At 55.1% G+C, this 21,247-nt stretch overlaps 2 protein-coding genes across 3 annotated transcripts; one reads left to right on the forward strand and one right to left on the reverse strand.

Moving 5' to 3' along the window:
- The first annotated feature begins 452 nt into the window (after positions 1 to 452).
- ATP13A1 (ATPase 13A1) lies at positions 453 to 14,948 on the forward strand. The gene is made up of 26 exons (XM_034071901.1): positions 453 to 758; positions 1,317 to 1,406; positions 1,659 to 1,849; positions 2,153 to 2,225; positions 2,522 to 2,677; positions 2,811 to 2,880; positions 3,500 to 3,606; positions 4,198 to 4,327; positions 5,155 to 5,210; positions 5,737 to 5,863; positions 6,102 to 6,239; positions 6,689 to 6,809; positions 7,396 to 7,553; positions 8,330 to 8,505; positions 9,134 to 9,244; positions 9,683 to 9,808; positions 10,036 to 10,144; positions 10,586 to 10,785; positions 11,215 to 11,311; positions 11,656 to 11,837; positions 12,106 to 12,220; positions 12,433 to 12,629; positions 13,277 to 13,419; positions 13,808 to 13,919; positions 14,131 to 14,274; positions 14,571 to 14,948. Exons 1-26 carry the CDS (start codon positions 453 to 455, stop codon positions 14,679 to 14,681), a joined length of 3,546 nt encoding a protein of 1,181 aa, XP_033927792.1. The 3' UTR covers positions 14,682 to 14,948.
- Positions 14,949 to 15,141: 193 nt separating this feature from the next.
- Positions 15,142 to 21,138, reverse strand: MVB12A (multivesicular body subunit 12A). Of its 2 annotated transcripts, XM_034071902.1 has the most exons (12): positions 21,039 to 21,138; positions 20,920 to 20,956; positions 20,451 to 20,681; positions 19,713 to 19,786; positions 19,544 to 19,616; positions 18,922 to 19,009; positions 18,543 to 18,602; positions 18,326 to 18,397; positions 18,081 to 18,219; positions 17,892 to 17,979; positions 17,712 to 17,809; positions 17,269 to 17,364 (listed from the first exon to the last, which is right to left on the reverse strand). In XM_034071902.1, the coding sequence occupies exons 1-11, from the start codon at positions 21,123 to 21,125 to the stop codon at positions 17,721 to 17,723; spliced, it is 1,038 nt and encodes a 345-aa protein (XP_033927793.1). In that variant the 5' UTR covers positions 21,126 to 21,138; the 3' UTR covers positions 17,269 to 17,364; positions 17,712 to 17,720. The 2 variants fall into 2 exon arrangements, with proteins under 2 accessions (XP_033927794.1, XP_033927793.1); XM_034071903.1 differs by lacking the exons at positions 17,712 to 17,809; positions 17,892 to 17,979; positions 18,081 to 18,219; ... (6 more) ...; positions 20,920 to 20,956; positions 21,039 to 21,138 and adding exons at positions 15,142 to 15,360; positions 15,486 to 15,536; positions 15,615 to 15,679; ... (3 more) ...; positions 17,093 to 17,189; positions 17,442 to 17,655.
- Between the last annotated feature and the right edge of the window lie 109 nt (positions 21,139 to 21,247).

Below are 21,247 nucleotides of genomic sequence, written 5' to 3' on the forward strand. Positions count from 1 at the left end.
AGCTCCGGTCCCGATCCCGGTTCCAGTCCCGATCCCGGTTCCGGTCCGGCCCCAGACCCAGACCCGGCTCCAGACCCACGCCCAGACCCGATTCTGACTCTAGTTCCGGTCCCTATCCCGGTTCCGATCCCGGTTCCGGTCCGGCCCCAGCCCCAGGCCCAGACCAGATTCCGACTCTAGTTCCGGTTCCGATCCCGGTTCCGGTCCGGCCCCAGGGCCAGCCCAGGCTCTGTCCGAACAGCGTCCGACCCCCGGCCCAGGCCCTGTCCCCAGACCCGGACCCGGTTCCGATCCCGGTCCCAATCCCAATCCCGGTTCCAATCCCGCTCCCGATCCCGGTCCCGTTCTCAGCTCTCCCCCCTACTCACATCCCTCCGCCGCTCCAGCCGGCCGTCAGCAGCGCGCATGCGCACCGGAAGCGGAACCCACGTGCCGCTGCGCTGTGTCGGAAGATGGCGGCGGCGGCCGGCGCCGGGGACGAGCTGGTCTCGTCGGTAACGTTGTACCGGCGGCGGCCGCGGCTGCTGCACGGCACCGTGCTGCCGTTCGTGGGGGGGCTGTACCCGGCATGGCTGTGGCTGTGGGGGCCGCGGGTGTGGGCCGCGTGGGGCGGCGAGGAGGCGGCGGAGGGAGGCCCCGGCCCCGCTGCCCCGGAGGCCGCGTTGCTGGCGCTCGCCGCCATCGGCGTGGTCCATCTGCTGACGGCGCTGTCGGGGCTGTGGTCGGTGCATGCGCACTGCGCACTCACCTGCGTACGGGTGAGTCCGGATGAGGCCCTCCGGGGTCGCCTTCGGTCTCCTCTCCATGGGTGCTTGAGATGGGGGGAGGGTGTCCCGTTAACGGGGCTGGGACAGGGGTTGGGGTTGTCCCGTTAACGGGACTGGGACAGGGGGGGTTGTCCCGTTAACGGGGCTGGGGCAGGGGGGGTTGTCCCATTAACGGGGCTGGGACAGGGGTTGGGGTTGTCCCGTTAACGGGGCTGGGGCAGGGGGGGGTTGTCCCGTTAACGGGGCTGGGGAAGGGGTTGTCCCGTTAACGGGGCTGGGGCAGGGGGAAGGGGATGTGTGTGTGAGCAGCACCGTGTATGGAGGCCAGCACCCTGTGGGGTTGGACATAGGGGCTTGGAGCAAGCTGCTCCAGTGGAAGGTGTCCCTCCCCATAGCAGGGGCTGGAAGTGGATGGATGAGCTTTAGGGTCCCTTCCAACCCAAACCATTCTGGGATTCTCCTGGCGTCTCAAAGTGAGGATTCCCCCCAGCCCCTTGAATTCCAGGCTCTGGGATGTGCTTTATGAAGTGTCTCTTGCTTGTGTTGCAGGAACCTTGTCCGAAGAAAGCCACATTGGCCAAAGTTGTGCCAACCCCAAATAACGGCTCGGTGGAACTGGTGCCACTGCACAGAGACCAGGTGAGGATGTGCTGAGCACAGGAGCTGCTGCATGGTGCTGTCAACTGCAGCTGTAGGAGCTTCTAACTGAAGATATCAGCTTGGGGGGGGGGGAAGGGATCCACAGTGTTCCCAGTGCATGGGCCATAAGGAGAGGCATAAATCAGGAGGTGTTTCAGGGGTTGGGATGTCTTTCCTTCGTCAGGTTCTCTGTGGAGTGAAGCCTTTGGTGTTTGTTCAGTTGTGTTCCCCCCCCCCCCCCAATCTCTGCAGGGTGAGGATGGGCAGGAGGCTCTTTCCTTCGAATTCCAAAAAATCAAATACTCCTATGAGCTGGATGGCAAGAAGCAGTTCCTCCCTGTTGCCTTCCCTGTGGAACATCCCCTTTGTTACTACCAGAACGCCCGAGGCTATCAGGAAGACAAAGATATCCGAGCAGCTGAGAAGAAATATGGGACAAACAAGTAAGTTTCCCAAGGACAGAACTCTCCTTGCCAGAGTATCCCAGTCAGGAGCAACAGCCTTGAACCCACTTCCTGGGGTTTCAGTTTCACTTCCTCCCAGCACTCCCAGTTCCTTTAAGGACATGAGCCCAAAGGGCTCCCTCGAGGGTGGGCTTGAGATGGAGATTAACTGCATCTCACTGCATCAAGGTCATTGAAAAGAGGGAGATTCTGACTGTGATGGAGCCTGCAGGTGGCTCTTGGGCTGGGCTTGTGCTGAGGATGTGGAATGTTGAGGTTCATAAGGATTTCCTCCTTTCTCAGGGCTGAGATGGTGGTGCCGGAGTTCTTGGAACTCTTTAAAGAAAGAGCTACAGCTCCATTCTTCGTTTTCCAGGTAACAAAGCAGCTTTTCCCTGCTAGAAAATGGGAGAGTTCCTTACAGTCCCTGCCTTGAGAGCCATAAATCAGCTGGCAGCTTGCTAAAACCAGGAGAAGATGCTATTCTTGCACTGTCACATTGATTTGCCTTCAGAAAGTGCCTCCCCCTAATGACTTCCTGTGGTCCTTGGGTTTTGTGGTTTGCTAGAATTCAATGTGGACCGAGTTAGCTCTGGAAAGAATTCCTGGAACTGGGAGGCTTTTGTTTTTGGAGTGAGATCAGACCAACTTGAGCACTGTGTTCTTGTGCAGGTGTTCTGTGTGGGCTTGTGGTGCCTGGATGAGTACTGGTATTACAGCGTCTTCACCCTCTCCATGTTGGTTGCATTTGAAGCATCTCTGGTCCAGCAGCAGATGAGGAACATGTCCGAGATCCGGAAGATGGGCAACAAGCCATACATGATCCAGGTGATGGAAAGCACAGAGGATGGGCATGGAATTCTTGCTGTCTTTTTAGCAGATTTGTTGTTCCTTCCCCTTTTTCCTCTCATCCCTTTCTGAAGGGGGCAGAGCTCCTGAAGGTGCTTTTTTGTCCCTGCAGGTTTACAGGAACCGTAAATGGCGCCCCATTTCCAGCGATGAGATCATCCCAGGGGATATTGTCTCCATTGGTAAGGATCTGCATGATGACTGCAATCAAAAGATGCTTTAAAATCAGGTTCTTTCCAGCATGTTGCAGTGTGCAGCCTCAAATCCCAGACTGGTCCAGGTTGGAAAGGACCTTAAAGCTCCTCCACTTCCAACCCCCTGCCATGGGCAGGGACACTTTCCACTCGAGCAGCTTGCTCCAAGCCCTTTAGGCACTGGAATCTACTCAAAGGTCTCCTGGAGGCTTCTCCAGGCTGAACTCAGTCTCCAGAGCAGGGCTGCTCCAGTCCTTAGAGCATCTTCATGGCCCTCCTGCTGTGACACTTCCTAGAATGGGAAGAGGAATGGAAAGCTCTCTCTTAACCTGCTCTCCCTTTGAAGGCTGTATCACCCTGGGATGTGATCCCAGGCTTTGGAGCCTGAATGACAGTGAGAACTGGGTGATGTGCTTTCAACTTTCCTGGTCCTGCTAGAGACCTAATCCTGTTCCAACCCTTTTGGCTGTCAGCATTGCAATGTGGGTGCCTGAGGTGGGAGGTTGGAAGCTTTAAGGAACCTCAGCTTAACTGAAGCAGAGCCAGGCAACCCGAGGCACTTCTGGTGCCTTGGAGCTTCTTCTCAGTTCTGCTGTGCTCATTCCAGGGCGATCTCCTCGTGAGAACCTGGTGCCCTGTGATGTGCTGCTGCTGCGTGGCAGGTGCATTGTAGATGAAGCTATGCTGACAGGAGAATCCGTGCCACAGATGAAGGTTTGTGAGATGGCTCCTGTGCTCCTCACTTGGTGCAACCTGGAAAAGGGGAAAACATTGCAGCCACTGCAAAACGTGGCAGGGGGGGATTCATGTCCCAGGCAACGCAGTGGGTTTGGTATCTGCTCCCTGTCAGTGATGGATGGTGTCTGGTCAATGAGAAACAGAAATGGCTGTTTTGTCTGGCACTGACTCCATCCTTGGGGGTGGAACTCCTGGAGCATGGCATCACCTTCCCACACATTCCCTAGTCTGGATTCCTTCGGCTGGGTAGTGGTGGGAGGAGGAACAAGTGTAAAGCACTGCAAACCTCTTCCTTCTTTTTCTGCCAGTGGGTGATTTCAAGATGAAGTCATGCTTGCAGAGCCTTCCTTGCTGAATTCAAGGTACCAGGGGTGAAGTAGTCCCCCAAACCCAGCATTTCTGCAGATGCCAGGCTCTAAACCCAGCCTCAGGAGCTGAATGGTTAAGGTCTAGATTCACTTCAGGCCACCTTAGGTTGAAGCGAAGCTTATCTTACATGGGATAAGAACAGAAAAGAGTATTTGTAAGTGTAATGCTGTGCTTCTGAACCTGAACCTTGTCCTGCAGGAGCCTGTGGAGGATCTCAGCCCCGAGCACATCTTGGACATGCAGGCAGATGCTCGATTGCACATCATATTTGGGGGAACCAAAGTGGTGCAGCACATCCCACCCCAGAAGGCCAGCACGGGACTGAAACGTAGGTACCTGCACACATTCCCTCTGCCAGGGTCTCCCAGGTTTATGTTAAATGGCTTGATACAACTGGGTACAACAAGGCCAGAAACCATCATGTCCTGAGCTGCACCCATAGGAGATAAGGAGCAGGTCATGGAGGTGATCCTGCCCCTCTGCTCTGCTCTCTTGAGACCCCACTTGGATGCTGCATCCAGTTCTGGTGTCCTCAATATACGAAGGACATGGAGCTGGTGGAGCACGGCCACAGGGATGAGCAGGGCCTGGAGCAGCTCCCACATGGAGCCAGGCTGAGAACATTGGGGCTGGAGGAGAGAAGCTGAGCGCAGACCTCAGAGCAGCTTCCAGGGTCTGAAGGGGGCTCCAAGGATGCTGGAGAGGGACCTGCAGCAGGGATAGGACAAGGGGTGATGGGTTCAGGCTGAAACAGGAAGTTCAGGTTGGAGATAAGGAAGTTGTGCCCTGGGAGGGTGCTGAGGGGCTGGCACAGGGTGCCCAGAGAAGCTGTGGCTGCCCCATCCCTGGCAGTGCTCAAGGCCAGGTTGGACAAGGCTTGGAGCAAGCTGCTCCAGTGGAAGGTCCCTGCCCATAGCAGGGGGTTGCAACTGGATGATGTTAAGGTCCTTTCCACCCCAACCCATTCCACTTTGGAAGGTATCATTGAGTTGGTTGCCTTGACCTTGGCACTCAGGCTTCCCTTTGGTTCTTTGACTGCTGTGATCTATTCAGCTGTGTCTGTTGTGAGAGGAGGGTGTAGCTTCATGTGTGCTCTGCCTGCAGTAAACCTGTCCAAACTTCCCTCTGAGCTGACTCTCTTCATTCCTCTTGCAGCTGTGGATAACGGGTGTGTGGCCTATGCCCTGAGGACCGGCTTCAACACATCTCAGGTAAGATGTGGACGTGCCTCCTCACCTCTGTCTTTGCCCATGGTGCTGGTGGTGTCATTCAGTGCTTCAGGAAGTACAGCAGGGGGGGAAACAGGACTCTAACTTGTTTGTGTGGAGGAGGAAGAAATAAGGCTGGTCTCTTCTCTGTGTGTTAAATAAGTAGTCTGGTGTTTGATGCTCAAGTTGGGATTCAGGGCTCCTGGCTGCATTATGTGTATGCTACAGCTCCTGTCTCTGTGAGGAGAGTGTGTTTGTAGAGATGGGAAGCCTTTTTGGTTGAAAATCAAAGGCTGCTTCAAAGAAATCAACTTAAAATGCCTTAGCAAGGAGTCTGGGGCTTTGGAACAGGTTGATGATGGGTGACCTGGCTGCTGCTTGTTGAGAGGGATACAGGAATGGGAATCATTTTCAGGCTCTGGCACTGAAACACCACAGTGGGATTCCAAACTGGGGTTTCATGCATCTTTTAAACCAAGTACTGCATGCTGCAGAGGTGGCTTCTTGCACTGAAGGCTGTTCTTCTCAGGGGAAATTGCTCCGTACAATCCTCTTTGGGGTGAAGAGAGTGACAGCCAATAACTTAGAGACCTTCATTTTCATCCTGTTCCTGCTGGTCTTTGCCATTGCTGCTGCAGCATACGTCTGGATTGAAGGTGAGCTTTCTTCTTGCCTCTTCCAGGTCTCTCCCCAGGACTTGTACCAAAGCTTGTGGGATACAATACAATAGCTGGGTTGGGCAGTGTAGGGGCCCACACTGCATTCTGGATGCTTTTCTTGCCCTCCCACAGCCCTTCGTAGGTAGGTGAGCTTCTTTGTGCTACTCACCTTAGTTCTGTGGGGCACACAGGCTGAGGATGAGCAGGAATGCAGCTTTCCCATCTCATTCCATAGGCACCAAGGATCCCAGCAGGAACCGCTACAAGCTCTTCCTGGAGTGTACCTTAATACTGACCTCAGTGGTTCCCCCTGAGCTTCCCATTGAGCTCTCTCTGGCTGTCAACACCTCCCTCATTGCCTTGGCCAAGCTCTGTAAGTACCAGGCTGAAGCACAGGAGCACAAGTAGGGCTGTCTCGTGTCTGGAACTGGGGGAAGTGTTGGTGTGAAGCTCCTGCAGAGGCCTCAGTTTCTGCTCAGCACCAGTGTGTGTGTGGGTTGGTTGGAGCTGGTGGAGGTGAGGAAGTTTAAACCCTTCAGGTTTTGAAATGGGGTCTAAATCAAGTGGAGGAGAGAGCTGCTTGCTCCATAGCACTGCAGTTCTGCACTGAGCAGGTTCCTCTGTGTGGAACAGGGACTGGTGGAACCCATCGCTACTAGGACTTGGTGTCTGGTCTGGATTCAAAGGCCACAGAGTGGGGAGTTTAAGGTCCAAGCACCGTGTTGATGCTCTGGCTTTGATGGCTTCCTTCCAGCCACTGAGCATCCTGTGCTGGCTTTGTTGGAGCTGCTGTCTCACAGCATTCCCTCTCCTCTCTCCTAGACGTGTACTGCACGGAGCCCTTCCGCATCCCCTTCGCAGGCAAAGTCCAAGTTTGCTGCTTTGACAAGACTGGCACCTTGACCAGTGACCACCTCGTAGTGAGGGGGGTGGCTGGGCTCAGGTAGGTCCTGGGGAGGAGGGGTTGTTGTATGGCTTGCTATGCCCTGGGTTTTGGGAGCTCCTCCAAGGGTAATCCCATTCCAGTGAGGAAGAGAAGGGCATCAGGGATTCGGAGAGGGGAGGAATTGGATTGAACTGGCAGGAGAGAGGGTTGTTGGTCTCTGGCAAGGGCTGTGGGTTCAGACCTTGTGAGTTTAATGGTGGGGTTTTTATCCCATGAGATCTTCACTGCTTCTCCTTCTGGTAGCATCCTGCCTTCTGCTTCCACTGCCCCAGTGAAGTGCACTTGAAGGCTGGATGCTGCAGCAGGGAGACATCCAAGTCCTTTGATTCTACAGCTACTTCAGTGTGTTAGTTTGTGCCTCTGCTTCAAGTGTTCTGCTTGGATGGAGTTTGCTTTGGAGGACTGGCAGCAATGATGGGCTTTGGCACTGTTGCAGCTGAGTCAGTGCCAGGTTTCCTGTGGCTTTGATCTCCCTGGGAGAAGCTCCACTCTGTTAGAGCAGGAATTTGGGGCCGGGAAAGATTCCAGGGTTTCTGTGAGACAATGTGAATGGCTCTGTTAACCTGATGCCTTTGTGCTGCAGGGATGGGAAAGAAGTGACCCCAGTATCTGACATCCCTGTAGAAACCCACCGAGCCATCGCCACGTGTCACTCGCTGGTGCAGCTGGATGATGGGACACTGGTGGGTGATCCATTGGAGAAGGCCATGCTGATGGCTGTGGACTGGACCCTGACCAAAGGTAAAACCTGCTTCCAGCTTCTTGTGCAGATACCTGAGCCCTGGTTTTCCATAGGCTGTGGGTTGGGGTTGAGGGGGTGGAGATGTTGATGGTAACACTGGTTTTGTCAGTTCTGAGCATGACATTAACTAGACTGGAGGTTTCCAAATGTCTCATGCCAGCTTTCTGCAAGGAGTGAATTCCATCTGCTGTGATCCTAGGAAGTGGCTTGGGGAGGTGGAAATCCTTGTGCTGCACATCTGAGGGACAGTGAATGGTAGAAGCCTGCTTTCAGGACTGCAGAGAATGCAGGATGAGGATGCCGTCAAATCAGGGCACGAGTAGCAGGGCTTGCAGGAGTGAAAACACAACAGTGTGGGCTTCAGCATGGCCTAGGGCTTTCTCCAGAGGCTTTCAGCTCTGCTTTCATGCCTGTCCCACACACAGGCACCGTTGTGCACACCTCCAACTGCAACCCATGCTGTTGGGAGGGCTTTCCTTCTGGATGTTGACCTGTGATGATGATAACAGGGACTGCAAAGACAGGACAAGAGGTTGAAACTGATGTATGTTAGAAATGCACCTCCAGCCTGCTCTGTTCATAGCAATGTACACAGGTCTTCTGAACCTTTATGTCCCTTCGTTGTCAGCACAAGTATTTCCAGCTCAGGGGGGAGGCTTGTAGCTAAAGAGAGGACATTTGTGTGCTGTGGGTGACTGAAGGGAGAGCCAAAGGGAGGGCTGTTGCTTTCCATAGCGAGAAACCTTTCAGGATTTCCTGATCTCTTTGTTTCCAGATGAGAAAGTTTTCTCCAGGAGTATTAAAACTCAGGGACTGAAAATTCACCAGCGCTTTCATTTTGCCAGTGCCCTGAAGAGAATGTCTGTGCTGGCGTCCTACGAGAAGATCGGCTCCACTGAGCTCTGTTACATTGCAGCTGTGAAAGGGGCCCCTGAGACGTTGCACACAATGGTGAGAGCATCTCTCTAGGAGAAGCAATGAGTTGCTCTAGAAGCTTCCAAGGATGCCAGAGAGGGACCTTCATTAGGGACTGCAGCGATAGGACAAGGGGTGATGGGTTTAAACTGAAATAGGGGAAGTTCAGGTTGGAGATAAGGAAGTGCTGCCCTGGGAGGGTGCTGGGACGCTGGCACAGGGTGTCCAGAGAAGTGGTGAATGCTCCATCCCTGGTAATATTCAAGACAGGGTGCCATGGTCTAGTGGGAGGTGGGGTTGGAACTGGATGATCTTAAGCTTCTTTCCAACCCAACCCATTCCATGGTTCTGTGTGCTTGTCCCTTTAGTCTGGAACCTGAACGCCAGGGATTTCATGCTGCAGAACAGCTCAGTGCCTGGAAATAGCTTCCACTGGGGAGCTTCAGCCTAATCCCAGGGAGATCTAACAGCTCACTTCATGCATTCCTGGCCCTGATAACAGAGAGGGGTGGGAGGTGTCTCCTTTTTTACCTTTGCTGAGGAAAGACCCTCCTAAAGGTGCCTCTTTGCCCCTTGCTGCAGATGGAATGTGAACTGCTGCAATATGCTGCTGAATTGTGTTTGCAACTGCATTAATGTGATGGTTCTTTCCCCCCCACCCCAGTTGTCTCAGTGTCCAAGCAACTACCATGCTGTCCACACGGAAATCTCACATGAGGGGGCAAGAGTCCTGGCCCTTGGCTACAAGGAACTGGGGCACCTCACTCACCAGCAGGTATTTTGGCCTTCAAATGGAGCTCTTGCTAAAGGGAACAGAGTTGGTGTGAGCAGGGATGGGGAAGGGGGTCTCTTTTGGGATGTGCTTGCCCGCAGCTGCAGTGTTGGGTTTACAACGTGGGTCCTTCTGGGAAGGTTGTGCTCCCAGCTTGGAATTCCTTTGTGTTATTGATGATAGGGAGGGATTCTCCCTCTGTGCTGTGCTTTGGTAAGACCCCCCCTGCAGTTGCAACAACACAAGAGGGATGTGGAGCTGTTGGAGCAAATCCAGAGGGGTCCATGAAGATGCTCAAAGGTCCCTTCCAACCCAGACCACACTGTGATTCCATGGTCTCGGAGCACTCGTGCTTCTAGTGCTGCTTTGATTGCAGGGAAGCACCCATTGGAAAGCAGGAATGCAGCAGGAAACACTCAGCTCCCTGCTTTGCTTTGGCAGGTACGAGAGATGAAGCGTGAAGCTCTGGAATGTGATCTGAGGTTTGTGGGATTCATTGTGGTTTCCTGTCCTCTCAAAGCTGACTCCAAGTCTGTCATCAGGGAGATCCAGAATGCATCCCACCACGTAAGTGCCAGCAGCATTCCAGCCTTACCCATTGCCACGGGGATGGGGAATTTCAGCATGGAACCCTTTGTGGAACAAGGCAAAGGCTTGTTCCTGGCCTTTCTGCAGGCTGCTCATAGGGAATGTTGCTGCTATCCAGCAGCATTTCCAATGGGAGGGAGATGTGTCTTGAAGTGCCTTTTGCCTGCCCAGAGCTGACTGGTGCCTCCTGGTGCTTTTCCCCTCAGGTAGTGATGATAACAGGAGACAACCCCCTGACTGCCTGCCACGTGGCCCGGGAGCTGCACTTCCTGCAGAAGGAGCACACCCTCATCCTGCAGCCTCCTGGGAGCAAAGGTGACGGAGCCCATGCAGCAAAGGCTGCTTTCGCGGGGGGAGGACGAGAGCCAAAGCAGTGCCAGGGCATTGGAGCTGTTAGCACGGCTGCTTGATGGTGCAGTGGGAGTCCCTCACTTTCCAGACGCCTAAATAACCTTACTCTGTCCTTTGCCCTGCTCTTCTGTGGCTTGGAGTGCTGAGCAGGCTGCATCCATCCCTCTGCCAGTTCCCATACCAAGCCATTGGAGCACAAAATAACCAAAGGAAGAGCAGCTTAAAGCCCTCCTTGCTCTGCAGGCTCAGAGGCCATCCAGGGAAGCTGAGAGCCCTGTCACTGCAGGGGAAAGGGGAGCTCACGTCCTTTGATAGGGCTGCATGCACCAGGGTCAGTGTAAGGAGTGTTTCTCACAGCCAGGTACCTCAAGCATGCTCACGCCAAGCTTGTCCTTCTCTTTCCAGGCTCCAGCTGGCAGTGGCAATCCATTGATGGTGCTGTCTTGCTCCCCATCTTCCCGATGTCTTTGCAAGAGCTGACCCAGCAATACGACCTGTGTGTGACTGGGGAAGGTCTCTCCCATCTGCAGTCTGTGGACAGGCAGCAGCTGCTGAAGCTCATCCCTCACATCCAGGTGTTTGCCAGAGTGGTGCCAAAGCAGAAGGTGAGAGGTTTAGGAGGGTTCGTAGCAGAGAGCCACGGAGATCATAGAATCATGGAATGGGTTGAGTTGGAAGGACTTTAAAGCTCCTCCAGCTCCAAGCCCCTTGCCAAGGGCAGGGACACCTTCCACTGGAGCAGCTTGATCCAAGCCTGGCCTTGAGCACAAGCACCACCTCTGCTGATGCTCAAGGCAGCAAGAGCCAGAGCTCAGCAGATGCCCTGTTGTTATCCTAAAAGAGCTCTGGACCCATTGGCCAGCTGTAGCTCTGCATTCCTGAGTCACAACCTGCACGGGAAGCCTTTAGAGTCCTGCTGAGGGTATCCCATTGCTGCTGAACACAAGCACTTGGCCAAGACTCATAACCCAGCCCGGAGAGCAGCAGATGAGCACGTGCAGGTGCCAGCCCTCACTGTGCCTTCCTGTGTGCAGGAGTTTGTGATCACTGCTCTGAAGAGCCTGGGCTACGTCACGTTGATGTGTGGGGATGGCACCAACGACGTTGGAGCTCTGAAACACGCAGATGTGGGTGAGTGTGAGAGCAGGACTCGTGTGTGCCCCTTGGCTAGCACACAGCCTGTCTCTGCTTCCTTTCCCTGGTGTCCTGAGGGCTGGAAACAATCTGAGCAACAACAGAAACCGGTGTCAGGCAGGATCTGTGTACACCAGCAGGAATTCACTGCACCCACCTTGGCCTGGAAGATTCTTCCTATTCTTTCCCCCTCCCTAAGCTTTCCCTTCAAGTGTAACCTCTGGTGTCCCTGCAGCCTGCCCACCTAAAGCCAGCTGGGATTCCTACTGTGTGCAAATGCCCTTCTGGCATAGGGATTGCAGAGCTCTTCCCCTGCAGCTCCTGTCTTTGTGCTCTTACAGGAGTGGCTCTGCTGGGAAATGCTCCCGAGAAGCTGCCTGAGCGGAGGAAGAGAGCTCGGGATGGACCCGGTGATGGGAAGGCTGCTCTGCCATCCACGGGCAGTGGGATGGTGAAACCCACCTCCCGTGGGGCCAAGCACAGAGTCATGTCCCAAAGAGAGGAGCAGCTGGCCATGCAGAGGGTTGGTAACGACGTGATTCTAAGCCCTTTAATGTATCCTTGCTCTTTGTTCCTGCTCTGATTCAGTGCTGATGGCAGCAATGGGAGGAGGTAGTGGGGAAAGAGCAGCTTTCCTGTGCTTGCACCCAGAATCCCCATTGCTCTTTGGTCAATGCCACAAGCAGGAAGGCTTCACGGCCTCCCCTTAGAGCAGGGCTGGGGGAGGGGCCAGCCCAGCATCACCTTGGAGCCAGGTTGTGGGAATGAGCCATGTGGCTTTGTCCCTGCAGGAGCGGATCAGTCAGGTCCTGAAGGATCTGGAAGAGGAACGTGTGCCCGTTGTGAAGCTGGGCGATGCCAGCATCGCAGCCCCCTTCACCTCCAAGCTCTCTTCCATTCAATGCAGTAAGTACCTGGTGGGACCTGAGATTTGGTGTCCAATGTAAGAAGCAAAGCCAGGAAGGGGTAGGGTGGGGAGAAATCCTTCCCCACCCCAGGTCCTGTGGAACCTGGAGGGCTTCTCTTCCCCCTGTGCTGCTTCGGAAAGGGAGAGGACTGAGGGACAAGAGCCCCAGGCCCTGCTGTGTTTCCAAACGCTGCTTCCTCTTGCTCCTCAGTCTGCCACGTGATCAAGCAAGGTCGTTGCACGCTCGTGACAACGCTCCAAATGTTCAAGATCCTTGCCCTGAACGCCCTGATCCTTGCTTACAGCCAGAGCGTCCTCTACTTGGAAGGGGTGAAGTTCAGTGACTTCCAGGCCACTCTGCAGGGGCTGCTGCTGGCCGGCTGCTTCCTCTTCATCTCCAGGTCGAAGGTAAGGGCTGGGTGCTGGGGTAGTGGCTGCTTGGTGTCAGTCACATCAGGGATGAGGGGAAGGTCTTGGACCCGGGTAGGCACAACCCAGGGGTGGGATCTGCCTGGCTGGGAGCAGGTTCTACGGGTCTATAGAATCCCAGCTTGAAGGGGCCTGAAAGCTCATCCAGTTCCATCTAGTGGGTGCCTTCCACTAGAGCAGCCCCTGTGTCCAACGTGGCCTTGAACACTGCCAGGGATGGGGCAGGCACAGCTTCACCTCTCATAGGGATCACCCCAACCCAAGGGCAGGACCTTGCTTTTGGCCTTACTGAACCATGAGGTTTGCATGGGCCCAGCTCTCCAGCCTGTCCAGGTGCCTCTGGGTGGATCCTGTGCTCTCAGCATTACCCAAAGCTGTTTAAAGGGATTTGTTCCCCTGGATTCCAGAGGCCAGTGCTTGATGGAGGGATCGAGCTTTGCTCAGGAGGAAGAGGAGGATGAGTAACACAGCTCAGTGGCTCCAATGAGCTTGTTCCTTGCACCAGCTGAGCCCTGGGGGTGCCTTTTGCTGGTGTTTGCTGAGAAACACAAACGTTGGTTGGATTCTGCTGGAAAACCACCTGGAAACAATGGAAACCACCCAGCCCTTTTGCTTTCCTCTCCCAGCCTTTGAAGACCCTGTCCAAGGAGCGCCCATTGCCAAACATCTTCAACCTCTACACGGTTCTGACAGTGCTGCTGCAGTTCCTGGTGCACTTCCTCAGCCTCGTGTACCTGTACCGCGGCGCCCAGGCCCGCAGCGACACCAAGTACGTGCCTTGAGGGATGTTCCCTCTGCTTCCTGCCAGGCAGGAGAGTGGGGAGAGGCCTTGGCAGGGCAAGGATTTGCTGGAGCAAGTGGGAATCTGGTCCATGCTATGCAGCAGTTCCAATGTCTGCTACGTGTGGCAAAGGAAATCGCCCCGATGAGGTGGGATAGTGGGAAGCTTCTCCAGAAACCCACACAAAAAACCTGGGATTTTGTGATAAATGGTGGGGTTATTGAGAGCAGCCCTGAGGGGAAGGATTTGGGGGTGCTGATTGGTCAATGAGACCCCCTCATGTGCTGGGCTGCATGCACAGCATGAACAGCAGGTCCAGGGTGGGGATTCCTCCCTTGTGTCCGGATCCCTGATCCCCAGCTTCCTTCTCTTTCAGACAGGAGGAGTTTGTGGATCTGTACAAGGAGTTTGAGCCCAGCCTGGTGAACAGCACTGTCTACATCATGTCCATGGCGATGCAGATGGCCACCTTTGCTATCAACTACAAGGCAAGCCATGTTTAAGTTGTGAGCTTGGCATGAAGGTGCAATAATCCAACCCAAACATCCTCTAATGGCAAACTCCCTTCTGTCAGTGCACTGCAGGGGGAAAAACTCCCTCTTTTTGCCCCGAGGTGATCCAAGTGACTTGTGCAGCATCCTCTGCTCTGAAGGAGACCAGCATCGCCTCTGCTCACAGGTTCTCCCTGCTGTGTTCCAGGGCCATCCCTTCATGGAAAGCCTCCGGGAGAACAAGCCTTTACTGTGGAGCATCCTCCTCTCTGGACTTGCTATCGTTGGTCTCCTCACGGGCTCTTCACCAGAATTCAATGAGCAGTTTGGCTTGGTTGAAATCCCCACGGAGGTGAGCAGGCAGCATTCCCTGCTGGGAATGCCAGAGGGGGTTTCATAGGAGCATGGAATGGTTTGGGGTGGAAAGGACCTTAAGATTACCCAGTTCCAACCCCTGCCATGGGCAGAGACACCTTCCACTCGAGCAGCCCATCCAGCCTGGCCTTCAGCACTGCCAGGGATGGGACAGCCCCAGCTTCTCCATTCGACCCATCAGGGAAGGAGCTCAAGCTCTAGTGCTTCTATAGTGTGTCGGGAGCAGAGGGGAAGGAAGGGAGCAGGACTGACAGGTTGTGTCTGCTCTCCCAGTTCAAGGTGGTGATCACGGAGGTGCTGCTGGCCGACTTCTTCCTTGCTTTGGTAGTGGACCGAATCCTTCAGTTTCTGCTGGGGAGTGCAAAGCTCAAAGTGCCTTCCTGAGCTGGACACCCAGGGCCTCGTGCCCAGCATGGGCAGCACCCAGGGGCCATCTTCCATCACCCCTCATCCTTTTGGACCGTAACTCTGAGCCCGGTCAGAGACTGGCATGGGGGAAACTTCCTGCCAAAGGCTGTGGAAAGCACCTCTGTGCCCCAGGAGCTGGCTTTTCCCTGGTTCCAGGCCCTCTCGGGAGGTTTTTACTGCCCTGACGTTTGAGGAACCGTTTACAGTGTTTGGTAACTAAAATGAGAATTGATGTATTTTGAACATGGTTTGGGACTTGGTTTGTGAGGCAGAAACATTCGGGGTGCTTGAGAAACAACAGGATGAGGGGCAGGAATTCTCCCCCATCACCACCCTTGGAGGAGGTGATGCTCAGAGTAAAGGGTGACAGTGCACAGGAGAGCAAGCACTACACAAGCCACAGTCAGCGCTGAGGTTCAGAACCATCACAACCAGGTCTTGGCAGGGGAGAAGAGAAACGAGTTTATTCTTTGGCAGCAAAGAGTGACTGTATTGCTTCAGCTTAGCCTGAGCTTTAATCAGAGGGAGGAAGAGGAGCTGAGCCCCGCAGGGGGTTTGGCTGCATTTTACATCCTTGAGGTGGCCTCTGGGGCTAACACACACTGGGGGGCAGCCTGGCAGCAGCCGTCTTTTCAACCACAAAGGCATAATTGTACTGAAAACACACAAAAAAAACCCAAATTGGTCAGGAGCAGGGGCTGGGAGTGCAGGAATTCACCATTTTCACACGCATTTTGGGATGGTTCACAGACAAAACACACGAGCAGTGCAGCTACTCACCTCTGCCTCAATCTCAGCGAGGGATTTAACATTCAGGTCTGTGAGGAGAGCCTAAAAAAAGCCCCAAAGCTGTGTTTCTATGGGAGGGAGGAGGGAGGATTAAGAACAGCAGCTTAAATGAGGACTCACGTTGCTGCCAGAGCTGAACCTGGTGTCGAATTTGGGGTGTAGTGTGAAAGGGACTCCGTCCATGGCTGGGGAGAGAAGGGAGAGGCTTTAGGAACGGTGGAGAAGCTGCTCAGGGACACAATTACCCCCTTGGGGCATAAAGTAGCTGTGGGTGACATGGATAACGTGTGGTGCAGTGAGTCCCTGGAGGGAGAGGATGGGATGGAACCAGAGGGGCCTGGACAGTCAGGACCATGTGGACCTGATGGAGTTCAGCAACGTGGGGCAAGGTCCTGGCCCTGGGTCAGGGCAATTCCCAGCACAAACACAGGCTGGATGGAGCAGCCCTGAGGGGAATCATGGGATCAACCAGGTTGGTTTAAGCTCATCCAGTCCAACCATTCCCAAGCACTGCCAAGGCCAGCATTAACCCATGGCTCTGAGGGCCTTAGGCTACAATGGTTCATGATGTATGACTCCAGCACTGCCCTGAGCACCCTAAGGGGGAAGGAATTGTTCCTCATCTCCATCTAAACCTCCCCTGGTGCAGCTTGAAGCTGTTTCCTCAGGGCACAATCCCTGTCCTGGCCCTGCTGCCACACTGCTGCTGATACAGGCCAGGATGCTGGTGGCTTCCTGGCTGCCTGGGCACAAGCTGCTCACGTTCAGCTCCCATCAATCAGCTCCTTTCCTATGAGCAGTTTCCAACCACTCTTCTCCAAGCCTGGAGTGGTCCATGGGGTGTTTGTGGCCCAAGTGCAGGACACAGCCCTTTGCTTTGTTGAACCTCATCCCACGGATCCCTCTGGAGACCCTCAACACTCCCAATTTGGTGTCATCCAAGAACAAGCACTTTATTACCTGAGAGACCATAGATGTTGGAGGTGTCGTAGAGAGCCTCGTGCTGAGAAGCAGCGCGTTTGATGCTGCAGGGAGCAGCGGATGCCCTGGAGCAATGGGAAGAGGTGAGAGATGAGCAGCCAGAACCTGCCTTGGATGCAGGGAGCAGAAACTGGGACTCACAGGAGTTATTCCTGGACTTGGCCAGGTAAGACTTGGGTGGAGAGTGTATAAATGAGTGTGTGTACCCATAGTCAGGGGACTGGAGCGAGAGCTGCTTCAGGCCTGTGCTGATGCTCCGTGGCTTGGGGACAGGCTTCAGAACGGGCCCTTTCTTACACCAGATGGCAAAATTCCCCATTTCCCTGAAACGAAAGCATCCCAGAGCCAAGCTGGAGCTTGGGACAACAGGCTGGGAAAGGGCTGGGGGAGGCAGGGGGAGGTCCCGTACCCTGCTCTGGTGTAGTACGGGAGGGTTTTGCTCTTGGAGCTCAGCTTGATGTCAACCACGGCCGTGTCGGCAGCGGACACCGGCTGCAGCTTCACGTACAGCCGCTTCTTCCGGGAGCCGCCGGGTCCTGCGGGGGGAGCGGGCGGGGGGAGCCGGGGTCACCACCCCTGCTCGGCCCGGTCCCCTCCCACTTAGGGGCAGCACTTACGAGGCTCCGGGAACTCGGGGGCGCGGGTGTAGCCAGCAGGCTGCGGGCTCCGGTCGCTCAGCACCAGCACATCGGTCACCACGGGCCCGGGAGGTGCCTGGATGGGAGCGGGCCGGGACCTCAGCACCGGCCCGGCCACAGCCCTCCTTCCCCTCCCGGTTCCCCCCGCCCCGCACCTGGTCTCTGCCGCCGCTCACGCACAGGTACCCGCCGCTCTTGAGCCCGAAGCCTTTGCCCAGGTTGGCCGCTGTGCCCTCCACGGTAACACCGATCTGCGGACACACGGAGCGTCAGCCCAAGGCGGAACCGGGCGGCGGAACCGGCATCAACCCCTTCCCCCGGTGCCCACCACGGTCCAACCGGCGGGGGCCGCGTCGGGCGCAGCCGCCCAGGCCACGCCGGTGAGCGGCGCCTCGTCCGCCGCCATAGCAGCCGCTTCCGCCGCGGAAGTGGCGGAGCTCCGCCCCCTCCCGTTACTGAGCAGCCATTGGACGAGCGCTGGCGCAGGCCGCGGCGATTGGCTGAAGCGCTCTGAGTGACACAAGGGATGCCCAATAAGCGGCGAGAAATCCCCCTCCGAGACCGCCTTCAAACGCGGAAGCCTTTATTAAGAGCGCACCGCGGCCGCTCAGTGCAGCGGCTGCCGCTGCCTCCGCGGCGGGCCCGCGATCAGCTTGCGCACGGGGGACTGCTCCAGGTGCCCGAAGGTCCTCGCGGCTGCAACGGGAGGAAAACCCCCGTTAAATCCCGTTAACGGCCCTCCCCGGGAGGCCTCCACACCCCCCCCCACTCCCCTTACCGAGCTTCTTGGACAGGCACTGCAGGTACTGCTTGCTCTCCTCTGTGACGGTCTGCAGGAGCTGCCCCGTTTGCTGCAGCTCATCAGACTGCAAAACCGAAGATTAAGGACAAAACCCAATCGCCAAATCCCAGCTGGGATAGGGAGGAATTCTGCCCCTAAATCCCCCTTTCCCCAAACCCAACTCACCAGCAGCTCCATGGAGGTCAGCACCTCTCTCTGCTCGGCCAGGATCTGCTGGTAGTTGGGTTTGCTGCGGAGGACCTCGGCCTGAGAGGTGTGGAGGTAATCCACTGGCACAGTGTTATCCCGGCGCTCCTCCAGCCGCCTATGGAACGGGAGTCATTTATCCATCAGGGCTCACAACACCAGGATGGTTTTATGATCAGTTTAACCCCCAAAATATAGGAACGATGGTGGGTGCTGATTCCCACCTGGCTGCTTCCTCGGCGCTCTCCTGGTGGCGAAGCAGGAGCTCATCCCAGGCATGGGATTCAGCAGTTAACCTGTAGAGCAAATAGAGACCAGAGGTGAAGCGGGGCCACAGCAAAGCTTCCTACAGGCAACAATGGCAAAAGAGAATGAAATCTGCCCCAAAATAGCCTCAAGGAAGGGGTGGAGAGCCTCAGGCTGTGCCCATGCTGGGCTTACCTGGCCATGTGCTCCTTCATTTCAGCCACTGACTCCTCCACAGCCAAGTCCTGTGACACCCTGAGATGGAGAGAGAAGCCAGTGGGATTTAGGGTAGTGCACAGGATTTAGGTTCCTCAGTAATGGCCCCCTGATATTCAGTGTTGGTTGTCCAGCTGCATCAGCCCCAGGAATCCCAGTAGCCACAGGCAAGGATTCCCCAGGAGCCCCAGTAGCTGCAGGCAGAGGTCACTCAGCAAATTCAGGTGAGCAGACCCAATTCCTGCCCCATGCCTGGTCTTTCTACTTCAAACCGTCACCCTTCAGGCTCTCATCCTGCTCCTCAAGAGCCCCATCCCACCTTTCCATCCCACAGGGGATGAGCACGGCAGGTCCTTACCCTTGTGGTTCCTGGACACATCTCTGCAGCGTTCCCTTTAGTCTCAGCTGCTGCAGCGAATACTTCAGGTCTTCCCCAGCTGACTGAGCTGGGGATGGAGACACAATAAACCAGGTTAACACGATGCTCATGTGTACTGCTTGGAGAACTGGGAATTCAGAACTGCTTCCTGGTGTGATTCCCTGTGGGAATGTGTTCTAGTGGTTAATGATCCTGTTTCTCATCGCTGTGGCCGCCAATTACTGTGTCTGTATTTCCTCCCAGAAACTAAGGTCACACACAGCTTCTTAATTAAGGGCTTGTAGGGACAGGACAAGGGGAATGGCTTTAACCTGACAGAGGGGAGACTGGGATGAGCCTTTAGGCAGAAGTTTTCCCTGTGAGGGTGGTGGGACACTGGAATGGGCTGAATGGAGAAGGTTTGGATGAACCATCCCTGGAAGTGCTCAAGGCCAGGCTGGATGGGGCTTTGGAGCAAGCTGCTCTAGTGGAAGGCATCCCTGCCTCTGGCTGCCCTCCTCCCCTCCAGAAGATTCCTGCTGTCATTCCAAGAGGATTCCAGGGAAGTGTTGCTATTTTGAAGCTTAGGATGCCCCTTCCTGATGTGTCTGTCATCCCTTACCACTGGATCTGAAAGCCTCTGGGTTAAAGCCATCCTTGTGTTTCAAGCTTTGCTCAAGCTTCTGGGCTGCAAACTAAGAAGATGGAAAAGGTTTCAGTGGCCTTTCCTGAGGTGTTAGTGAAGGAGGAAGGAATCCCTCCTCCCAAATCAGAATGTTTGGTGGCCTTACCTGGAAACTGGAGAAGAGCAGCTCAAAAAGCCGATCTCCCTCTGGCAGATCCAGGCTGATTGCTTTGCTTAATTCTGGGGGAAAACCAGAACAAAACTCTTCAAGAACCATTAAATGGCTCCAATGTTCCCAAAAGACACTGAAAGCAGTTGTACAGCAGTGCAGTTTGCAGGATACGGAGAAGGAAAAAGAGGCACAGAGTTCCCAATGAGGAAAAGTCACACCATGGCAAGAAAAGGGCAGAGACTGTAAGGCACTCATTTAATGCAGCATCTCCTTTTATCCTCAAGTATCTCCAAGACCACTTCCAACATGGAAATCCGCAGGTAGGAATAATGCAGCCATGCTATTAGTGTACTAGCTATTAGTAGTTATTCCTACTGGTTGTGCCATGAAATCAGATTTCAACTCATCTGGTTCAACTATTTCAACATATATGATCTGATTACATGATCTTATGAACCTTTATGATCTGATTTCAACATATATGATCTGATTATATGATCTGATGAACCTTTATGACCTGATTTCAACTTATATGATCTGATTACATGATTTTATGAACCTTTATGATCTGAATTCAACACATATGCTATATGATCTGATTTCAACATATATGCTGTGATGAACCTTTATGATCTGATTTCAACTTAATTGATCCAACTCCCACAGAACAGGTAGGGTTGGAAGGGACCTTAAGCGCATCTGGTTCCAAACCTGCTATGGGCTGGGCTATACCTGTGACATCCTGGTGAATAGGGGGCAGAGATTTCCTGCCTTTGGTCTTCAGGCTCAAGCGATGCCGGAGGTTTGGGCTGAGGGGGTTATTCCTGACGCTGGGAGTTCGGTGGGAGCTCTTCCTCCTCACGGCTCCAGTTGTCTCCAGGGAAGGGCCGCTCTTGCTAACAGTGGCATCAGGCAGCTTTGGGCATTGCTCAGGATCCACTTCCTTCTCTCCAGCGTCGGGAGCTGACAGAAAGATAGCGAACCCCACGATGGAACGAGAGGAAATGGCGTTTCTTACGGATTCAAGAGCACCAAAGCTCTTCGCGCTTGGCTTTCCAACGGGAAGCAGCGGCAGCGCCGAGGCACGATCCCCGCACCCCATTTCAGCACCTCCCGGACCGGAGCTCCTCCTCCGGGACACCTCCCCAGCGGGACACGGGCTCAGCACCGCCGGCTCCCCCGCTCCCGGTGCTGCCCTTACCTGAGCCAACAGCCGCGGCCGCTCCGCCGGGGAAACGCTGAGGGAAGAAACGGTTATGGGGCTGGGAGCGAGGCCTCCCCGCGGCCCCACAGCCGGACCCGGTGCCTTCCAGCGCTCACCTCCTCCTCCTCGGCCCCACCGGGCGGCAGCGAAGGGACCGGCCCGGGCCCGGCCGCCTCCTTCACCTCAGAGCTCCCCTCCGCCATCTTGGGAGGAGGCGGGAAGACGCACGGCGCATGCGCAGAGCCTCCCTCCTCGCCCCCCCCCCCCCCCCCATTGCCTGAGGTAAAAAGCGGGAAGGCGGAGAAAAAGGGGGGAAAAAGGGGGA

Source organism: Melopsittacus undulatus, chromosome 23 (genome assembly GCF_012275295.1).
Source record: "Melopsittacus undulatus isolate bMelUnd1 chromosome 23, bMelUnd1.mat.Z, whole genome shotgun sequence".
Taxonomy (NCBI): Eukaryota; Metazoa; Chordata; class Aves; order Psittaciformes; family Psittaculidae; genus Melopsittacus; species Melopsittacus undulatus.

Coding starts and splice junctions, on each gene's coding strand:
- ATP13A1 (XM_034071901.1), top strand. CDS start 453: ATGGCGGCGGCGGCCGGCGCCGGGGACGAGCTGGTCTCGTCGGTAACG. Junction 9,809..10,035: donor TCCAGAATGCATCCCACCAC/GTAAGTGCCAGC, acceptor TTTTCCCCTCAG/GTAGTGATGATAACAGGAGA. Junction 12,221..12,432: donor GCTCTCTTCCATTCAATGCA/GTAAGTACCTGG, acceptor CTTGCTCCTCAG/TCTGCCACGTGATCAAGCAA.
- MVB12A (XM_034071902.1), bottom strand. CDS start 21,125: ATGGCGGAGGGGAGCTCTGAGGTGAAGGAGGCGGCCGGGCCCGGGCCG. Junction 19,787..20,450: donor TATTCACCAGGATGTCACAG/GTATAGCCCAGC, acceptor GTTTTCCCCCAG/AATTAAGCAAAGCAATCAGC. Junction 19,010..19,543: donor AGAGGCTTTCAGATCCAGTG/GTAAGGGATGAC, acceptor CTCCATCCCCAG/CTCAGTCAGCTGGGGAAGAC.